This window comes from Anopheles maculipalpis, chromosome 3RL, assembly GCF_943734695.1.
Source record: "Anopheles maculipalpis chromosome 3RL, idAnoMacuDA_375_x, whole genome shotgun sequence".
Lineage (NCBI taxonomy): Eukaryota > Metazoa > Arthropoda > Insecta > Diptera > Culicidae > Anopheles > Anopheles maculipalpis.
In genome coordinates, this window is record NC_064872.1 from 25,771,253 (window position 1) to 25,792,476 (window position 21,224).

The following is a 21,224-nucleotide window of genomic DNA, read 5'->3' on the forward strand; positions in this document are numbered from 1 at the left end:
CACCAATTTTCCTAGAAACCAAACCATTTCATTCTCCTTTAGGCGGGAAATGTTTTTTTCTGGCATATTGCAACGAACAACGCTTGAGTTTTCCCCATTCTGAAATCAATTCAACGAAATGGGGGAATTGTCTGCATATGGGTTGAGAGATTTTTTTTTTAAATCAGTTCCATATCCCTGGATTCAGTTTTCTATACGCTTTCAGTAACATCATTATATCAGTGTGTCACACGGTGGATGTAATTGTGCTTTCCAACCAGCAAAATAATCTGTTTGAAAATCAAAAAGAATTAAATTTGATTTCGCTATTAATTCCTGCCACACATACACTGCATCATCCATGAATTTCAGGACTTTTTGCCTTTGCATTGCATCCTTGCACAATCAAATGTATAACAATTTGAAACGAAAAATTCGTTTCGAATTCGCAACACTAATGATTAATGAGAAGGGATGATTTTTTAGTAATTTAATTTGATACCTTTTACGTACGCACACACACACACACACGAGCGCGTTTTACTCGTTTTCGAACTCTCCAAAACATCTCGAAGCAACAGTGATGATTTTGGTGACGGCGACATCGACGCCACCGACCAAGGCGTCACCCGGTTTTCCAAGGTCGTCCCGGCAAATTCATTTGTCGCGAATGCTGCTGTCTGTTTCGCTTGCCAGAAGATTAATGGGTACGCCGATGGAGTCAAATGAAAAATAGACTTTGTTGACGGCTCTACCCTTACTCGCTCTCTCTCTCTCCATACGGTGTGACGTTTTTTCGCGCCAATTCACCAGCAGAAGGATGGCACTTTTTGGCGAAAACAAGATTACATTTCTCGACGGCCAAATAATGTTGGTGTCTTCTATTGCGCAACAAGAGCAATTAAGGCAAGCTTTCCCTTTATGACACATTGTTGTATTACAATCCACAATGGTTCTCTCAAGCTTCTAGCACGATTAGGGAAAAGTCTAATGCTTGAAACCCAAAATCGACCGTTGATAATGATTTCTATGTTCTATTGACACAGACACACGCGCACGTCACACAACACGCGAGACACAGCCATCGTTGCTGGTGTGATATTTGGTACATTAAATTATGCGAGGCCTCTTAATGAAATAATGAGCGACATAAAACCGTCACATCGGTTCGCGCTCATCAACGCGCGTCCCCACCGAACAACAATAGACACTCATTTGCATACGTGAAACCATACACCCCGAAATCCATCCATCGGCTTTCCTTGCCGGTCGGGGCAAAACAGAACCAAAAAGGGTGGAGTATGTTTATGCCGAACGGACAGAACAGGCAGCAGCACAAAAAGGATACAAACCAACGGGCGTGTGCCTTCGATTTGTCGAATGCACCTCATCCCGGCGGCGAACGGAGGGATGCAATTGTGCGCCCGTGCTGCAACAGTGCAGATGCTGCCGAAGGAAAGGGAAAACAGTATGCTTTGAAGCATATTTATGCTCGGTGCAGAACACAAATCGCATCACGGCCGCCGTGAGGTAAGTTCCGGTAAAAAGGGACATCCGATGCACGAAAGGGGTGAATGTTAAGAGGCAAAGGCGCGATACGGATGAACCACCCGGCCAACATGGGTATGTGCGCTGGTGCAGTGTAATATTAAAATCTAATTCGTCATATCACTCACACGTCGCAAGCTAACAGCAACAAAAAAAGTAGAAAACCTTACAGGGAATGAATCCCAGGTTGGGAGAAGGAAGAACACGGCTCGAGAGAAAACAATTGAGATTGATTTAACTTTAACGAATTCCGTAATCAATCAAACTCGTGCACACCATCCAGTTTTAAATTTTCCAACGTGTTTTTCACCGACGAAAGGAAAAAGCGTCAAAAAAACCAAAAAGGAAAAGCAAAAAAGCCGGTCAATGGCACACGACCTCGGCCGGTCGACACACAAAGAGGGTCGTTTGGAGACAACAACCATAAAATTGTTTGTTTCCGCCGCAATCGCTCATTCTGCTTTGCCCGTGGCACACGATTCAAATGTCAACTACTTCAGGGATATTTCCACTTCATTATGGAATCTGGCGAAGCGACACCGCAGAAAACCAGCGGAGAGAGAATAAAATTGGGAATTGATTGTACCGTGTGTGTGTGTGTACGAAAAGGTGCAACAGAATTTTACAGTTTCACCTTCCGCGTCTAAATCGAGATCCCTTTGGAAAAATTAAGGACGTTGGGCCTTTTCCAAGCGTCAGGAACAAAAAATGTATCAAAAATAGACAAACTCCACCCAAAGTTTGTCTGGTTATTCGGTACAAACGTTTTCAAGTGCTCTCGATCTCATCTTTCCCCATTGTCTGGTCGTAAATTTATCAATTTGATACCGGAACCAAACACGACAAAAAAGCGAAGCTTGTGGTCCCTCGGGCATTCGTACCAGGACGACATACACAGTACAACCAGGACAAACGATGATGTATCGAGTCGAAACTGAACAGTGCGCTACGTGAGCACGTGTCAATTTTACATCCAGTTTATGACAGTTGTGTGTTTCCCCTCGGTAACGGTCGAAATGGACGGAAGCGTCCATTCCATCAGTGTGGACAAACGGAGAAATTGAGGAGATGGAGTAACCATTCCATTCGTTCCATTTTATGCGTCCCGTAACTTCGCAACTAACCGTAACGCAAATTGCAACGACGATGCAGTGACGTGCAGTTGGATGCACGCATCATCACTCACGGTTCCTCGTATGTTTGTGTGAGTGCGTGTGTCATGTTCAATAGCCAATTTGACCCGAAACACTGGCCGACGAAACAGCAACGAGACACTCCGGGAAAGAAGATCAGGGCACGAGTGCATCGGTGTTTTTGCTCCGGACACCGCAATTCCATTTTTGGGGTCAGAAACAGATTCCAAAATTGCCTACGACTACGACAGGTTTACAGTTCGACAGGCCTATTCAAGCTGGAACGATGTGTCGGATGAAGCTTAGACAGTTGGATGTATGTTTTGCTTTTGGTTGCACTTCATTATGGGAGGATTTAGTGGCAGACATATCTCGGCAGAGTAGCGCAACTAGGACGGATAAAACAAAAGTTTACGACTCAATGAAAAAGTTTGAAGACTCACAATTCTAGCAACGAATGTTGATATCAAATGATAATATACTTTAACATTATCACACCACAGACCTCAAGGTCGCATACCATCCTTTCTATCGTAAGGAACAAGTTTTATCATCATCATCATCGCCGCATCATCGCGCACCATTCTACACTGTCTGTCGGTAACCGGTTCCGGTGCTAATTTCACGCCCAGCCCAGCATTATAAAAGCACGGCACTTTTTGCCCGGTATCAACCGGCACAGCCACCCAGTGACAGGCGTTGACCGGTGTGAGCAGAGATTTGATTCGAAAAGTTTTTGAGTTTATATCCAGCAGAGAAGTTGGCGCATTTCTACCAATTTCAAAGTGTTGATGAACTCGAGCGGAGCTGCACTGACAGCTGGCAAGTGACAGCCAATCAACACCAATGGTCATCTCGTCCCAATCGTCAGCATATCATCGGTGACTGTTGTACAAACAGACCGCATTTGAAGAGCGCTTGATGTCGTGTACCATATGGAGGTATCTCCAAGATAGATGAGAGAATAAACAGAAGCCTGGACGCCTGATAGAGTGCAGAAATAGTTAGGGTTTTTATCAGTAGGTTTGTTGTTTTTAGCTGGGTTCTTTATAATCGCCTTAGCGACAGATAAAAAGTGAAAGTTTAGTCGCCAGATTAGAGCGCCCAGAGATGTGCCAAACGAAATTGGAATAGGGATAACGAATAATTCTATTTCAAAAGTGTTGTAGAAAACCTAGATTAAAGTTGCTAATGTCTGTTATCTTATCATGTCCAAAAACGTAAAAGTCATACACGTGTTGTTATTGAGTTATCTAAATTAAGATATCATAGGCTCCATAAAGTACGAACATTTAAAGATTTTTGATGATCTAGAAACTGGAAATGGAGTAGAAGATTTTAAGACCTTGAAGACCTTGAAGAACTTTAAAACTTATCAGCTGTGAAGGCTTTACTGTCCTGATGATTATTTGTCATGAGGGTTCAAACATTAAACAATTCGTATATCAATTTGCCTAAAAGTATGCAATCCACTGTACCAAAAAGTCAAAGTAAGACCATTTGCTGAATAAAAGTGCCATCTTGTATCTCTTTTGAACGGAATGATCATCAAAGCATTGACTTAAATTCGCTACAATTCTCCTAGGGAACTACTACGAATCAAGTCTGTTTATTGCTTGCTGTGTAGATAAATTAGCTTAGGATCAATCTTCTAATCAACCCTCTTATTTCTACCCATCATCCTTGTTAGCTTAAAAGTTCGGTTTTATTGCACACTCCAAGGAACACTTTAACGCAATATAAGCCCCTAATTAAACCATCTCACCCAAAAACCACAAACTCATCTTGTATCCGACTTCTGCCTTTTTGTTCGCGTACTACCACGAATGATTTGAAATTATTTATTTGGACCAGTGCAAACCACAAACCTAGGCAAAAACAAAAGCGCCGCATTAGTAAAGTGTAGCGCAACCAGCACCTCCTTTCAGGCATGATTAACCTCATCTCGGTCCTGTCCCTGTTTTGAGTGTGTGAAGGCGAAAGGTAGCAGGTAGTAAACAAATTAATTTCCCGCAAAGCTCTCATTCGGCTTCATTTCACGGCCATCATAAAGCTCGACGAATGTTTAATTCTCACGCTGGTCGGGGTGGTCAATCAACAAAAAAAAAAAAAAAAAAAAAGCGCGAAAACTTCCACCACACAGTCGATGGGGGGAATTATGGTAAAACCCGTTTTCGTTGCGCTTTTCGTTGGCCGGAAGAAATCCATGCTAATCGTGTAACACACATAGTGTCTTTTTTTTTTCGTTGGAGAATTGTTACCCACAGACACCTTCATCCGGGGGAAGTTCCTTCCTTGTCATGCTTTTCCTCCTGTAAGTTCATTTGATCTGATTCGAGGTCGGTTGATCAGCGGCGAAAAACACTATCAGCGTAACCCCCCGGCGTGAAGATTTCCACCCCGCGGGGCGAACTGGCGCACGTGCGTTCGTACGCTCGGTCGCTTGCGAAAGCACACATTATGCGCCCCTGGGGGTTTGTTTTGGCCTGCATTTGTGATGGATTTTGTTTTTTGCTGTGCTGTTTCCTTTTTATCTACTGTTCTCTCTCTCTCTCTCGTTCACATAAATGGACGAACCGAACAATGCTGACTGACAATCGGGCGAGGGCTAAACGTTTCCTGTCATCGGTGTCAGCGGCACGTCAATTCGCACTCGCCGCATGTGGTCGATGAATTATCTCAAAATTTCATTCCTCATCACTCAACCGCACCAGAACGACACAGTTTCAACTGTTGGTGCCCCGAGCGTTTGAACCGGCCCATCATTTAAGCGCGGTTTTCCACGGGCATTCCGTGAAATGATGCGCTACGGGCGCGCAGACCGAGTGCAGCAGCCATTAGCATCATGGCAGCGGGAAATCGGTGGACAAATGTATCAACTCAGCGCTTGGCGTTTCGCTCGGATGCATCACATCGCATCCAATTACAATTATTCGCGTTTGTTCATTTTGTGAAGTGAAGAGAAGAAAAAATGCACGTCATATCCCTGTTTTTTTTTTTTTTTGCAGGTCAATGGTTGATAGAGCTCGCTAATGCACCGCAGAACGCAGATACGGTGACGCGAAATAAAAGTGTAATACTGTCCCCATGTATTCACTGATCAACATGGCGTGAAAAATGAGTCAGCTTCATCACCCACCTTGTACAGCTTATGGCTGTACGGAGATATGAACAGGAGGGAGAGAGAGAGCTTGCACTTGAAGTGCATTTTTCTAACCGTCATCAGAAAGTAACTCTCAGCGATGGACACAAATGCATTCGATTGTTGCAAACAGAGACACACACACACACAGACACGCTCACTCAAGAGAGGATGCACTCGACCATTGTCGCATTGTCTGAAGGACGCGGTAGTTTAATCATCATTAGGACCATATGGCTAAACAACGTCAGTGCATCGGGGCGGCATTAGAAAGCGCAACAAGCGTAATTGAGTAATTGGGCCTATTTTACACTGCAACTTGCAACAATGAAAGTCGGATGCAGGCAGCAGAACAAACCGAGCTCGTAAAAAAGGCATTCAAGCCAACGAACAATCGTTACAATCAACCATTAATTTAAGGTTGTTTTTTGCCTTTCCAACGACCAGAGTGCCAGCCGCATCTCACCTGGCGTAACCGGAAACACATATTGGTGTAACATCTTTCCAATAATGCACGGCTCATCAAAGATCGATTTGAGGAAGTAATTCTTCTTTAAGAAGAAAAAAACTTAACCCCATCACTTAACTGTGCCATATTGCTGACCAACCCTCACCAGACCAACCCTTTAATATCGCACCCTTTGTTCAGTAAAGCACCCTCAAAAAAGGATTCTTAATTATGTGCAAGGGGTTTCACGCCTAGGATATCCTACCACTCCTTGGGATGTTGAGTGGTCAAAGACGAATAATTCTTAATTTCCTGCGGGACTAATTCAGGAAGAAAAAGGAGAACGAAACAAAAAAAAAACAGGATTACGGAACCACAACCATTTCACGATGGCAATTGTGTCCCGAGGAGTTCGCCCCAGCATGGTATGCCACCCGTTCACTGTTCACACAAGCTAGACGTTGACTGTGGTAATGAAAATTTACGACACTGGCGACGGTTAAACCATCACAGCATGGTGCCGCACGTAAAATGTCTCACAGCACTCGGTATGGGTGCCATCGTCGTCGAGGTGCACCATGCTTAATGAGAAAGTATCTTCCTTAAGACAATGCGAGACGCCATTCAACCCCAGTGCCCGCCCAGAAAACCGCGGGCGGTAAGTAACTTCTGGAGCGTGTTAATAACGGCCTAGTCAAGCGAAACGAAAGCGGCCACTTCTGCTCCGATCGGGCGTTGCGGTTCACTAAGTTCGGTGATGAGCGAATGTCACATTTTCGATGTATAGTAGTGTTTACCTCACCGATCCATCAAGCCATAGCGAACGCCGGATGTTGATAATAATGTGGCCGATTGCAGCAAAAAAAAAAAAGAGGAACACCTTAGCTCCCGTGCGCTGGAGCGAGTCGTTGTGCCAATTAAGGAACTTATTCCTTCACCCGAATTGCTTGAACTTTGGCAAATAAATATCTTACTGCCGTGCCATTGAACCATTGGGATAGGAGAGGAATTTTGCGGTGCTGTGGATGAAGAAGGTCATCCAATTCTGTATCACAAAGATGGAATATGAATGATCACTGGGAAGTTAAGGGAACCTACAAGAAATCCTTGCAAAAATAGTCCTTCAAGTCTTCAAGCCTTCGTTCAGGAGACACTAATCAATCACTTTGTTTATTTCATTTATCTATTTATGGTTTCTTATGTCTTCCGCTAAGGTTGTGTTTGTAGCGCTCGAGTTCCCGTAACACAAATCCGAATTCCGAATTACGCTGATCCAAGTCCAAGAGTCTGTAATCTTCGCAGAACACTAGAATGAACCTGATTATCTCTCCTTTCGCTCCTGCTCGCTATGTTCATGAGTACATGTTAACATCGACATTGCGATTTAACAACCTTCATGACCTACAGACTCTATCAAAATCAAAGGTTCCGAAGCTTTTGATCAGTACTTTTACCTCCCATGCAAACAGTGTGTCCAGCACCTTGGCCACCCGGGAAGATAGGTGGCATGTTCATGCCACCAGCGCCAAACATCCGCGATTTAATGATCTCATCTCGTATTCTAATTACTGCCCACGTCTTGAATGCGCGACACACAACACCAAAACAACACGTTATTTGTGAATTTCTCCATGCTTTCGGCCGCTCTTTCGATCGTGGGAGTTCACAAAATTCGCAAGCGATTGAACCTAAGTGAGGCACAGCGACACTTGAAACGTGAACTTAAACGACATCAACTTCCGATCGAGGAGCTGGAAGAAAAGAGTGTTTTTGGTTCGTGGCAGCACATCCAAACAAAGGCGTAAGCGTTCCAACAGACTTTTACCACGACAAACTTTCATTTTCAGCGCCCCCTAAAAAGAGCATAATCTATACTCTCGTTAATGACACATGGCCTTCTTCTGGAGGCTCGAGTTTTGGCGTCCGTAATAGCTACCGTGTTGGGGTGGTATTATGAGCCCCTCTTGCATGATTTAACCGACGGTGAAGGTACAACACAAAAAGCAAATCACTCTACCGCCGGGGAGCTGATACTATGACAAAAATGAGGACTCTAAGCGCTGGTGCAGAAGCAGCCTAACCACTTATCAAACTCCTAACTTCAATCGTGATTGTCTTTGGCACTCACGTTACTCCTGTTTGCTTTCTTCTTCCGCATAAGAGGAGCGCTGCCTGAAGGGTTGTAATTAAACTATATCCAAGCCACGACTTCATTCGAAAAGGGCAATACCAACATCCTCCTAATGCTTCTCGACGACCCCGCGCAGCTGTTCCAGAAAAGGTGAACGCCAAACGTCACTCCAGTATGCTGTACCCGAAAGAAAGTGAAGCACTTTCTTCGCCGTGCTAGCTAAAATTGCTTACCCACTGGTAGTAGTTACTGGGAAGCTTTTTCTTGCTCTTCTCCAAAAAAGCGTTATTCCCACCGTCCATCTTCCTAATCGACGTTGATCGGTTATTTTGGTTTGGAGGGTTGGATTTTTTTTTTTTTTTTTTTTTTGTTAAAGCAAACGTCTTGAAGGTAAGTTTCTTTCCGCTCCCGCTCGTATGATCGTGACTAATCGATCGAACTGCAAAAACGTGCACCATGATCGGCAGGGCTGCTCCAACCGGGAAGATGAATCGAAGAAAGAAAAAAAACATCGTAACGTAAAATCTATGCTACGAAATTGAAATTCGTTTACCTACGTACGGGGCAAAACGATTTCGTTTTCAAGCCACAAAATACGGTGCGGCGCGCTCTAGTACGGTTTCGCAGCGGTGAAAAGCGTGGAAAATTTATTTTCTTTATACGCTTTTACCCCTCGAGCACTCGAGTGAGTAAAATTTATCTAAGCCGTTTATGTTTTATTTCGGATTTCTTTCAACACGTAAAATATGGAATGATAAGTTTTCTACTGTGAATTCTCTTCCCTCATTCGCACCATCGATTGGATTGAGTCAATCTTGGCCAGAAAAGGCGTACACAGATCAAAACCACATCCAACGTTGTTTCCCATTACCAATGCTCCTATCGCACTCCATCAATCTAACAGCATCGCAGCTCCGTTTGATTGTCGATCGCCACATAGCGTAAAGATAAAATCGATTGTGAAAACTCACTGCACAGAAACACGATCAACTATCCCGCAAATGCATCCGATTATGGTTTTTCGGGGCAGAAGTAAAAATGGAAACACGAAAATCGAAGGCATATGCAAACCGGTGGGGGAAAAACGCACACACCAAAACGTTTTCGCCCGCTTCTGCTATGGAACTCCCCTTTTTCGGAACGCTAAGCTCATGGTCGTACTGCAAACGAGGTTGACCGCAAGCAACTTCCAACCGCATGATGGCTTTGTTTGTGGAACTCGTTACCATCCTCACGTTATCGGGCCGGGGACGGTCAGCAAATGAAACGATCGACCGCTCTGGACTGTTACAAAGTCATATAACTTTCGAATAATTACGGATAAGCTGATAAAATTTCAAAATACTGTTGGCTAAAGCTGCCTTTTACTTGAGGAACAAAGCATTATTATCATTTTGGAAAAAAACTTTATTGTTTTTTCAAGGAAATATACATTTAAATAATACTGGGATTTCCAGATGAATTTATTGAAATATATAGTTTTAAGTCAATGATAGGGCATAGCTAGACAACAGAATCAATTTATATCAGAATGGTGTTACATTAAGGCCAACGCGTCGCAATAGTTCCACATAATTAAGACAAATTAATAGTAAAAATACAGAGCTATTTAACGATTTCTCTTAGGCGATAGAGACCCGAGAATCAATTCATTTTCAAACCGTCCGGATTGACGTCTTTCGACATTTTTGTGCCAAGGAATTAAAAATGCAATACAGCTTAAGAGAAATATCAAACTACATTTAAATAATTAAAAATAAAAGTATCTAATTGTATGTTAGTCGGATGGTGTTTTGAATGTTTTAATATCTGTGTGCTTCCGTTGTAATGGTGGCAATAACGATTTGCTGCAAATATTCGCATAAAAATATGAGAGTAAACAGTGATTTAAAAATAAAGTGAAGAATTTATTGTATTATCCACTGAGGAGAGCGCTGGCTTCAATGTTTTAAGCGAGTCCACCGAAGCATTTTTCAAATTTGTTGTATTAACTCGTCTTAATCGTAACAAAGTAAAACTTCATACATTGCTTTATAGAATTTATACAGCAAATAAAAACTAATCTACAGCATACGGAAGGGTTACAATGGATGACCAAGTGCAAGAAATTCCACCAATTTGTGAGGAGTTTTTAAAAACTAACAAGAAATACATTGTTTTCGACACAAAACAGGAAAAAAGTACTTCAACCGAGGGCGCTTTCGCCACACTGACTCATCATCATGTGTCTTCCCTGATAGGATAGGCGCTCGAATGCCAAGTGCTCTAAAAGGTACTTCAATTGCAAAACCTTACACCACCCGATGCGCCTGATATGGTAAGCTGATGCGTGAGCTGCAACACACAGCTTCTGCAAACACGCCACCGCAAAAGGGGAGCGAGACATAAAATATTTTAATCAATTACCGATAATGATCTTCAGCTAACCCTTTTTCGTCGGACGTTTTTGACTAATTGCTGGTGACCGTTTTAGTTTAACGCCTCGAACCGTTTCATTGGCACAGACAACCCGCTCGAACGAGTGGGATTGTGTAATTGAGTTGTGTGACAGAGTTCGAATGTCGGTCATGTACGGTGTGAGCGGCAGTAAGAAGCTACCGGAAGGGATGATGGGACCCATCGCCGTACCTTTTGCTTTTTGATATTTTAAAGAGCGCCAGAGCGCCCTTAAGATAAGATTGTGTCGTGTCAAAATCACTGATGAAGTAAGACTGTTCACATCGATTTAGTAACCTCGTCTTATACGAGACCTGAGAGGGCCTTATACGAGGCCTGAGGGAGAAGGCCGGCAACAGCAAAAAAAAATAAGTAGAACGAACGATAAAGACCGGAAAGAGCGACCCGCATCACCGGCGTCCCCAATATCCGGACGGCAGTAGGGAAATGAGGTAGGCACAATTTCACCCCATCAACCATCATTATGGGCTTTTCACCTTTTATTGGCATGAGCGTTAGCAGGCGGAACCGTAACTCGGTGGGATAATTCGCATAAAGCTCGAGACATTCAAATCGTTTTCTGCTTTTTTGAGAAGCCCTAGCGTTGGGCTATATATAGCACAGAATTGGGGAAGAAAGAATTTTATAGCACCCAAATTTCGCACTCGAAGAAGTAAAAAAAGGCATGCCTGTGACGCAATGAGAAAATCCGAAACACGCCCGGGCTACCCTTTGCAAAACTCCTTTGCTAGTTTTAGTATTAAAACACGTATTATGTTGTATAATGAAATAGCGAGTTGATTGTTGATTGTGCCGACCACCATGTGAACGGATTTCGTTTCATTTTTCCAGGTCGTTCAATTCGCGCATTACAGCACAGTCGCGCGAAGCGCAATTTTTGTGTCGCATATATATTAAACGGTAACCGTTTATGATACGTCTGTCTTAGTTGCTGGGTGGAACGAATGATGCAGGTCCATTACGTGGACACGGCCGGGCGCATAATCTTGGGAAGGTTACCATTATGTTAAGCGTCAATTTACATTATTGTCTATTTTTGTGGTAACCCTATCGCTTGTGTACATGCATTCCCAACTTGCGAAGCTCCCATTAAGAAAAACAATTCTTCCAAACTAAGCGACCGAGTATATAGACGACTTACCATAAATCATGCAAAAAAAAACTCGGCTACAATTGTCCAAAGAAACCCTGAAATGATAGATTGATCTGTCAAGGCGTTCTTCGGTGCAGAATTCTTCAACACTCATTACCCAGATGACCCCAATTCTTGCTTCGCAAGTCGCAGATTCCCACCGAAGAAATCGAAATTGTCGCTCGTGCCACAACAGAGCGACATAATGAATTCTGGGTGTTTAAAATGTGTGAACTATTTGTGGAGATTGCCACTGATGATTGTTTTTAAAGTGACATCCATCGAAACCGTCGCCGCTTTGTTGTTGAAAAGTGAAACTTTCAAACGACAATACAACGACAGCACAACACCATACGCACTTGGAAAAGCATTTGGATACCATAAACCATACGTATTGAGAGCTGCTGTTTGCAATTACTCGCTCACTTTCATAATCCGCCTAACCTCGTCCGGGGACTGAGGCCCGAAAATATGGCGCACAAGTCATGTGTCCATCGTCGAACGTCGTCACGTTCCAAGCCATGCACACACAAAGACCTCCTTCTTGTCCCGTTTTCAACTCCGAATTTAACCACCCACCCTCCTCCTCCAGCACCACATTCCAATTGCCATTGTAGCTTAAATGAAAACAAACAAAACCGCCGTTCCCCGACCGGCGAACGCAATACGCATCCAATCGTCTAGCGTTCTTAAGGCCTGCTGCAGTTCATGTGCATCCCGCAACTCTGTTGCCAAGCGTCATTAACGAACACTTTCCGCCCGGGCAAGGCGTGACCGTGTGATTCGTTTTTGTTGCGGCCAATTTTCTCCTTTTCGAGGCTGGGAAAATCGATGGCCACTAATAAATTCTAGCTGCTAGCACCACAAACAAATACGTGATCGAGGCGTGAGCTCACTGCAGTGACGCCAATAATAAGCAAAGCAATTGCTGTTCGGATCGGAATCAAGCTGGGGGAAGCAGCAACACTTTAACCAAAATGCATTTGTTTCTAGTGCGGACCAAACCCGTTCCACTTCATTTAAAACGGGAGCCCGGGGGATGGAAAGAATTTACCAAAGTGCACTAAGCGAGCGTTCTACTTCGAGCAAAGCACCCCTTAGCATTTTTGGAAGAAGAAAGCCCATTAGAATCTTGAAGTTCTATTTTCTGCCGCTGGGTAACTGTACCGACTCTCTCCACTTTTCCAAGTGACCGTGAGTGACCGTTATCGCTTGGCTGAAGTACTTTTCTTATAGTAGCTGAAAATCGAAAAAAAACGATGAAAATGTATGCCAAGCAACAGTTCGGAAAATCTATTCCATACTCACCGCCAAGAAAAGAAGGAACGCAAGAGATCCAAAAAACTCTTCTCGGCTGTACGCCTTTTTTATCCACCCATTTCCATGCTCAAACGTATAGATTCTAGGCTCCGAATTCTGGGACACAAGTTGCCGCAGCAATACGAAGCGCAAACAATGATGGGAGGAAAAAATAAATAAATTTCCCTATCTCTTGAGGTCCCCATTATGGAATCGAGAATCAATGCCCGGCGCTATTCCACCAGCTCAGAGCCAATGAAGACGTTGGAGCAGCCATACCCAAGCGGAGAGAGGGAAAAAAAACCACGAAAGCCGAAATGTTTTTTGGGGGAAAAGCATGATAACAAAAACATCGACTTGATGCTGTCTCGTTTTTACCTTTTTTTTTTTGGTTTAAGGTTCTCCAATAAATATGTTCATAATAAACACACATATAAACACACAGTTGCCAGTGCCAGACGCCGGTCGCGTCAGAGACTTCCGATATTCCGATATTCCTCGCACAACAAACATGTGTTTGCTGTTATCTTCATAGTTTCTTTTTCTGAAATCGAAGATTTCCATCTTCGTTCGTTCACGCAACGAAGAAACTTAACTTCCCACACAGATGGTTGTGTTTGTCCAGCTCTCTTACAGACCAACAGAAGCATAGAACGCGCTCAGAACAGTCTCAAATATGGCATTCTAATCCTTTTTTGTCCCGCATTTCCCATCCAGTAATCGATCATCATCTACGATACCCATTGAGGAACTACAGCACAAATAATTTCCTTCCCTATATCTCTTATTTGGTTGGGAGTGTTCGCACAATAACTTCCTCTTCTGCTTCTATTGCTTCCGATACGACACACAGAAACCTGCCTCCTAGTGAGGATCGTTCATTATGCGCTTTAATAGCTAACACATGAGAGAATACGCAGACCAAACTAGAGTGACATAAATATTTAACTAAACCGTAAAGTCGACGACGCATGGGCGTTGCATCGTGCTGTTGCAATCCATCTCCAAAGATGCAAGGGTTTACGTTTTGTTTGTTGTGCCACAAAAGCACAGATAAAGCAAGTAGTGCATAAAACCTTTTTGGCTGTAACCACCACAGCAGAAGGCAATCCTTGACGTCCATGGTCAATATGATGAAGGATATATGGTTCTATTAGGATACAGGCACACACCGCCAACGAACAAACAAACATCTTCCCATCCCTTTTTTCAACGAAATGTGAGTTTGATTCCTCACACCACCCAGATTCCAATCGTCTGAGCTTGGTCCGTGCCCTTGCACTATATTTTTCTTATCTTTAAAAGTAAATAAATTGAACTTCACCAGTCATCCAGTCTACGGCAAAAAGCGTCCGTTTGCCGATAAACAAACGTTCGGTCGGATCGTTTATGGCTGGTCCCACCGGTTTGGTCCCGTTGTTGTTGAGTAGGCAAATTTCGCAAACTGTTTACAGTACCATCGTACTGCACCAAGGTTTTTCCCCTGAACACAAGACGCTGCAAACGATCGAATATCGCGCATTGGGCAGGGAAGCTAATAAAAATCGATTCAAAAAATGGTCCCTCTTCTTACGATGACGTAGTGAGCTGGGTACACTGAGCTGGCGGACAGTTTCCATTGCGTGAATAAATATTTTTGTAAACCGAAAGAAAATTCCGGGCGGTAAAATTTTTCGTTATCCCTGCCTTGATCCACGCAGTGTGTGGAACTAGTTTGCTTTCTTTTCCCTGACGCTTGGTAGTTAGGTTAGTATATACTCGAGCCCGATGACGTCAATGCGGTGTAGCTTACCTACTACTACTACCGAATTTGATGAATTACCCAGTCACTCATTGTTTGGCAATTTTTGACAAGGGTACAATCAAAGCACGTCTCCGGATTCTCTTATAAACCATACCACCAGTTAACTAAGTCCCACACCCATGGTGGATCTCAACTAATCTGGGATCTGCAGAAGGGAAAACGAGTGAAGTATTTTTGGTGTCCCTTTTAAATACCCTAGCACACACCCCTCCCCGCCCCTTTAAATGCCTGTTTTGCTCGCTAATCCACATTTATCGAACACGATACAGAGCACTCGGATCGGAGGTTGAAAGATCGAAGAAAGTTTCATGCCCTTAGTGAAACGGAAGCATCAAAAACCTTCGACCCGACGGAGGACTAAGAATCGTACGGAACCGGCACCGGCTACGGCGAAGAAGGATGCTTGCTTTGTTGCGGGAAAAATGGGTGGTTTTCTCACTTCCTTCCGCCCTGCTAAAACGATAACCGTGTGTTACGGGAGGAAACTTCCCGGTAAAACCCCGGCCAGAAAAATTCGATTCGCACAAGCAGCTACTACACCGCTGCTGCCGTTCGCTTCTTTGCTTATGCTGATTTGCCGGTGAATAATAAATAATGTTTCGGGTGCGGGGACTACAGCAAAAAAGTTTTCATCAGCCGGAAAAAAAACATGGCTGATAAAAATGAGCGTAAAAATGTTACCCGCACCCGTGGGCATGTTTGGGGCTCGCTAAGAGCGGAGTTACCGCCGGATCTTTAATCATGGGAATATAAGGCTATTTTGGGAAGAATGAAGCAAGGATGAAAAATTTTCATTTTCTTCCTTTTTTTTTGGGCGCATAAAACACGCTGATGGTGGGTGGTGGTTTGTAGCCGCGGAAAGTGTAGGCTTAATGGGTTAAATAATTATGAGCTAATAAATTTCAGCCACAAGCACCTCGTTGAGGTTTGTTCTTTCTTTTTTTAGAGGAATAAAATCTTTAGCATTTGCATTCCTTCACATCGATTGATTGTTTTTCTGATGAGATTATGAACACGAAATTCTCGTTAAACATTGTTAAAGACAATAAAACACAATCTATTACTCACCAATAAATAATAAGCTAAACGAGTTTAAAATTATATTTTTATTGGGTATATTATGATTTTTAAAAGATTCTAGTTTCAGTAAGTGGACCTTTTGTTGGGCAAAACTGGCCCGGATCTTCACACGCCAGGACCGGAATTCCCATCCAAATCGATTCCACGTAGTGAGGCCTGACTATCTAAAACGTGGTAAAAATAAATCTAACAAGCGGCATGATTTATTAGATTGTTAAACCAAGAAAGAAAAAGACGAAGAAGTTTACGAGAAAATCGAGAGAATTATGATGAATGCGAGAACGATGGCTTATGACATTAATGACACAATGGTATGACTTTACTTCATTCTACCAACTCTATGTGTTAACTCTAGTCTTAGAGACTCTCCTGTTTGATGTTCAACATCGCGTCTGGAGAATGTGAAGCACGGGCTTCGATATCCGGGCATGATTTTCACCCGTTCTCTCCAATCCCTTGGCTTCGCGGATGACATCAACATTAGGATTGGATTGGGAATCAATGTGACGAAGACAAAATATCTGAGTATCAGTTAACGGCGACGATCTTAAACAGCTTAAAAACAGCGTGAAGAGTGAAATCCGGAGACGAATTGTTAAGGGTAATCTTGCCTACTATAGACTGTTCAATCTCCTGCGATCCAGAAGACTTCAACCACCCACAAAATGCATGATATATCGAACACAGTTACGTCCAATAATCCTCCACGGGTACGAATCATGAGCTATGCTGACGAAGAACGCCAATACACTCGCCATTTTCGAGGACTATCTTTGGCAGTGAGTGACACCAGGGTGTGTGGCGAAGGAAAATAAAGAACGATCTGGCGGTGCAGATATCCTGACGTTAGTCAGAACCGGAAGGATACTATGTCTGGATCAGGTGATGAGAATGCCGGGCTCATGTCCCGCATAAAGGGGGCTCAGTGTCAGTGACTTTTTTGGTACGAGGTGTAACATAGCACAAGTGGAGACAAACCAGTCAGAGTTTGGATGGAGCCGTCGATGGAGGACTGCAGCCCCATACCAACTTTCTTGAAAAACGTCCATACTTTGATTGCAATATGAATTACACATTTAAAATCCGTACATAAAACAAACGCGCAAGATCTTGCTCACCAACGATTCAAAACTCGTTTGCATTTATTATCGCAATTTGCCAATCGATTGGCATATTATGTATATTTGTATCGAAGTCAATTTTGGATTTCCTCATTCTATTTACAATTTCTAGTTCATTAGCCTTACTCGTCTGAAGACTTCCTGCCAAGAACAGTAACAACTATCTCTACGATGATCATGACGATATTGACGAGATGATGATGCGACCAAATAAAATTAAAACCACAAACAAATCGTGTTTAACGAATCGATCGCACCCTCCACACCTATCCTTCGACAGCGACATAACACCCTGCCGCGTGCGATTGAAACATTCCTCGAGCTTTCGTTTTGTTTTGCTTGCCAATGTCTGTCAGAAAAAAATAATGTTCATCTGCACGCCTTTATCGTGACCATCTGATCGAATAACCTCGGTGATAACGGGTGGTGGTGAAATTGATTTTTGGCACCACTGTGCCAATAAGTCTGTTTCGCTTGGGGTTGATGGTTTGGGGATGAAACAGAATGGAAAAAAAATTAAATAAAACACAACAACGTCAGATAAACACACTTCCCGCTCAACAACCAGCTGCTGCTGCTGCTGCTGTTTGGAGATGTTGATGGAATCTCGCTCGGGGGTCGCCCATCTTGACACTTGTTTTCGTTGCTCAGGGAGCCATTTTTACTGTTCGCAGAATAAGCGAGTCGATTTTCCAAACGGTAAAAATAATCAATCGCCAATATACAGCGGTGCAGTGTGCTGCGGATTTCGGCTCGATGCCAGCGAACAAACAAAACACCCCAATGCGGACCCTCGGCCCACGACACACGAATCGTGTGTCAATTTCGGTCGCACAACCTCCGGATTATGTTTATTTTCCATCATTCTCGTTTGAGTGAATGGGGATGCGCGTTTGCTTTGCTACGGCTGAAGCGATCGCAGAGCGCCGAAAGCCTCTGCTAGCGCGTCACCTGATCGAGGAAAGGAATTTGGGAGGCAAAGATAAAAAAGATGATCTAATCCATCGTTAGCTCCGAGAGAAACATCGCGGCAATCGGTAGCTGACAGCTTACACAGGGCACGAAACCCGCCTTGTCAATCAACAATGTCGGAATGTTCACGACGTCGGAGATTCACGGTCAATGCAAAACCAGGCTCTCGGAAGGCTCCGAAAAATCGAACGCTAATGGATTAATCTGGTCAAACCACTCCGTTTCACGCCTATCGGTAGAAGTGTTCGGCAGAAGGTGGCTAGCAAAATACCAAATCAATTTGATTTGATCTCATCAGCCAACAGTTTCGAGATTTCCGTGCTAATCGTTTGGCATTTTAAATATAAATATATAAACCACTTTAGTACATTGTTTCCAAGGGATGGACAACCCATTACGCCCAAGGGGGTAGGTAATTTGTTTGCGAAATAGCCCAACAAACACTTCGATCAGTACACGATCGATGTTCGTCGATTAGTTCACTCACCCTCCGATAGTCGAAGAAACAGATTGACGTACTGAACAGTTAAATGGGTGTAGATTAAAATAACTACAGAGGGTAATAATTATACATTTAACTACACCCCTGGCATCCCCTGGTCGTTTAAAAAACCCCTATACTCTTCCACACCTTGCAATCATTACCCGGTGTCTCGGGGCTTTCTCTTTCCACACAACCAAGCTGCCCCGCGTTGCTTTTCCGATTGCAACAGCAGGCAAAGGAGATTATTTTTCCGTGTAAAGCACGAAATTTGCCATCGGTTTTGGGTTATTGCACCTCAGTTAGCGAAACTATTGTGTGTTTGTGCCCAAGCAACGAGTGAAAACATGTTCATACATGTGTGTGTGGGTTTTGTTGCTGGTTAGCTAGTTTATAGAAACTTTGAGTCATTTGACTTCATTCTTCTGTTAAGTGTATAAACTTCAAGCTGGAGCTGGAATTTTAATTCAGTGACGTCTTAGTCGGTGACTTCATTCTTCTGTTAAGTGTATAAACTTCAAGCTGGAGCTGGAATTTTAATTCAGTGACGTCTTAGTCGGTGGGGACGACGAAGAATCAAAGTGGGATATTTAGCAGAAGTCGCTAACCTAAAGCGCTGTGTGTCTTCTAAAAATGTGTCCTTGTAAAGAGATGCTTAGAATTACTTTTGAACCTTCCCGAGGCTTCACGTTTCCAGATAAAGTGAAATCTTATGAATTTGAAGTGGAAGTTTTAACAATGTCATGGTTCGATTAAATTCTTCTCAACTGAGCATCGCGCTCAGGTTAGCGTGCTCGAATCATTTTCATCGGGAATTTTGAAGTTTTTATATTGTTCTCACTAGTAAGATCCAGGAGCGGTCCGGTTGTAGAATCGACGGTGGCTCCGATCTCCACACGGCAGGACCAGAATTCAAATCCCATGTCTTTCTCCGGTGGCGAGGACCTTCTAACTGCAAGGTAGAAATAAGTCTAGCAAAAGCCGTTCGATGTATTCCGGCGTGACCTATTAGTAGTAGGTCGTTAAGCCAAGGTGACGAAGAATTAAGATCCTGCTCAGACTTGGAAAAAATGATTTCAAGGATTACAGTGAATAAATTAATCAGCATGACGTTACGAAAGTATTAGACATTGCTTTCGAGAGAAAATTGAACTGAAATCCGAAGGGGAGTCCAATGGTTTGTAACTGAAACTTTGGCAGTTACAAACCGTAAACAAATTCTCGGGTCATTTTCATATACAAGCAGACTGTCAAACTCGTCAAGAAAACATGACAGAAAATGACAGTTACCTAATATGGCACATACCAAAAAACATGTAACCAAAGTTTTTTGGTTACACATGGAAACATACATGGAAATGGCCTTTAAAACTGCATCATTCACTAACTAATGCTGTAATTTCTCGTGGGAGTCGTACTTGAGCTATCATCTGAACCTTAGGATTTTAGGCAATAAGGACTCTCTGGATATATTCTACAAAATGGCCAAACTTACCCTTGTGGTGATAAGCGTGCGCTACGGTTAAGACTGCGCGTTTCATCGTCTGCGCCGGCCGATGGCGAACCTTTCGATGCTGCACCGATCGGGCTCAGATTGGCACTGCCCGGTGTGGAGCTAGGTGCCAGCTGCCCACCGGGTGATAGGGCACCACTGACACCACCAGCACCTCGCTGCTTCCCATTACCGTGCCGCTGCTGATCGTCATCGTCGATTACGTTCTCGTTCGTTACGATCTGTTCGAGCATTTGTATTTTCAACATTTTCACAGTTGAATTTTTGCCTTCTTTTCTTTGCGTGAAGATTATTTCCCCCACCCACAATTTTCTTCTTTTTTTTCACTCTCCCCGGTTTTCAATCACCCACATCGATCATCTGAAGGTATGATTTATGACACTACGGCAAACCGGGACACACTCACAATAAACACCAATTGATTTTTCACACCACCATGCGTTAATTTTCTTTTCTTCACTTTAGCCCCCACAGGGGGGTACATACACAGAACGATACGTACAAATACACTTGCCTGAAGGTGAATCAAAAACAAAAAGCATAGATTAGTAATACACGCGGGGTTTAATTTCCACGAGCGTCACCCGATACGCAACAAACATCAAAATTTTCCGCTAATTTTCCCCACACTTAACGACGTCGGTTCAAACGGATTTTCTGTTAGATTTTTTTTTCCTTTTGCCGTTTTTCACCCGCACCCATTCCGAAAACGACTTAATAAGATTGAATGTCGGCACACCACCGAGGTAAGTGACACACAGAACGACGACACCTGTGGACGGTTTCTTTCTTCGCACTTCGCACAATTACATTCCGGCACGTGTGCCCGCGTATATGTGCGTTCCGAAGCTACCGTTGCTTCGCTGCCACCTCGACGGTTCGGTGCTTTTGGGGTTCGAATTTTCCCGACGTTCGATACCATCCAAACGCATCCGTTTCACATTCGTCTTCGCCCTCCCCCGCGCGGCTGTGCATTAATTATTG

At 43.4% G+C, this 21,224-nt stretch overlaps 1 protein-coding gene across 3 annotated transcripts in view; it reads right to left on the reverse strand.

Annotated features, from left to right (window-relative positions):
• LOC126563988 (rap1 GTPase-activating protein 1) overlaps positions 1-20,558 on the reverse strand; it is a 145,237-nt gene extending 124,679 nt beyond the window's left edge. For all 3 annotated transcript variants that reach the window (XM_050220881.1, XM_050220880.1, XM_050220879.1), the window contains exon 1: positions 20,223-20,558. In XM_050220881.1, the coding sequence (XP_050076838.1) occupies positions 20,223-20,488 (266 nt within the window). In that variant the 5' untranslated portion in view covers positions 20,489-20,558. The remainder of the gene's footprint in view (positions 1-20,222) is intronic.
• Between the last annotated feature and the right edge of the window lie 666 nt (positions 20,559-21,224).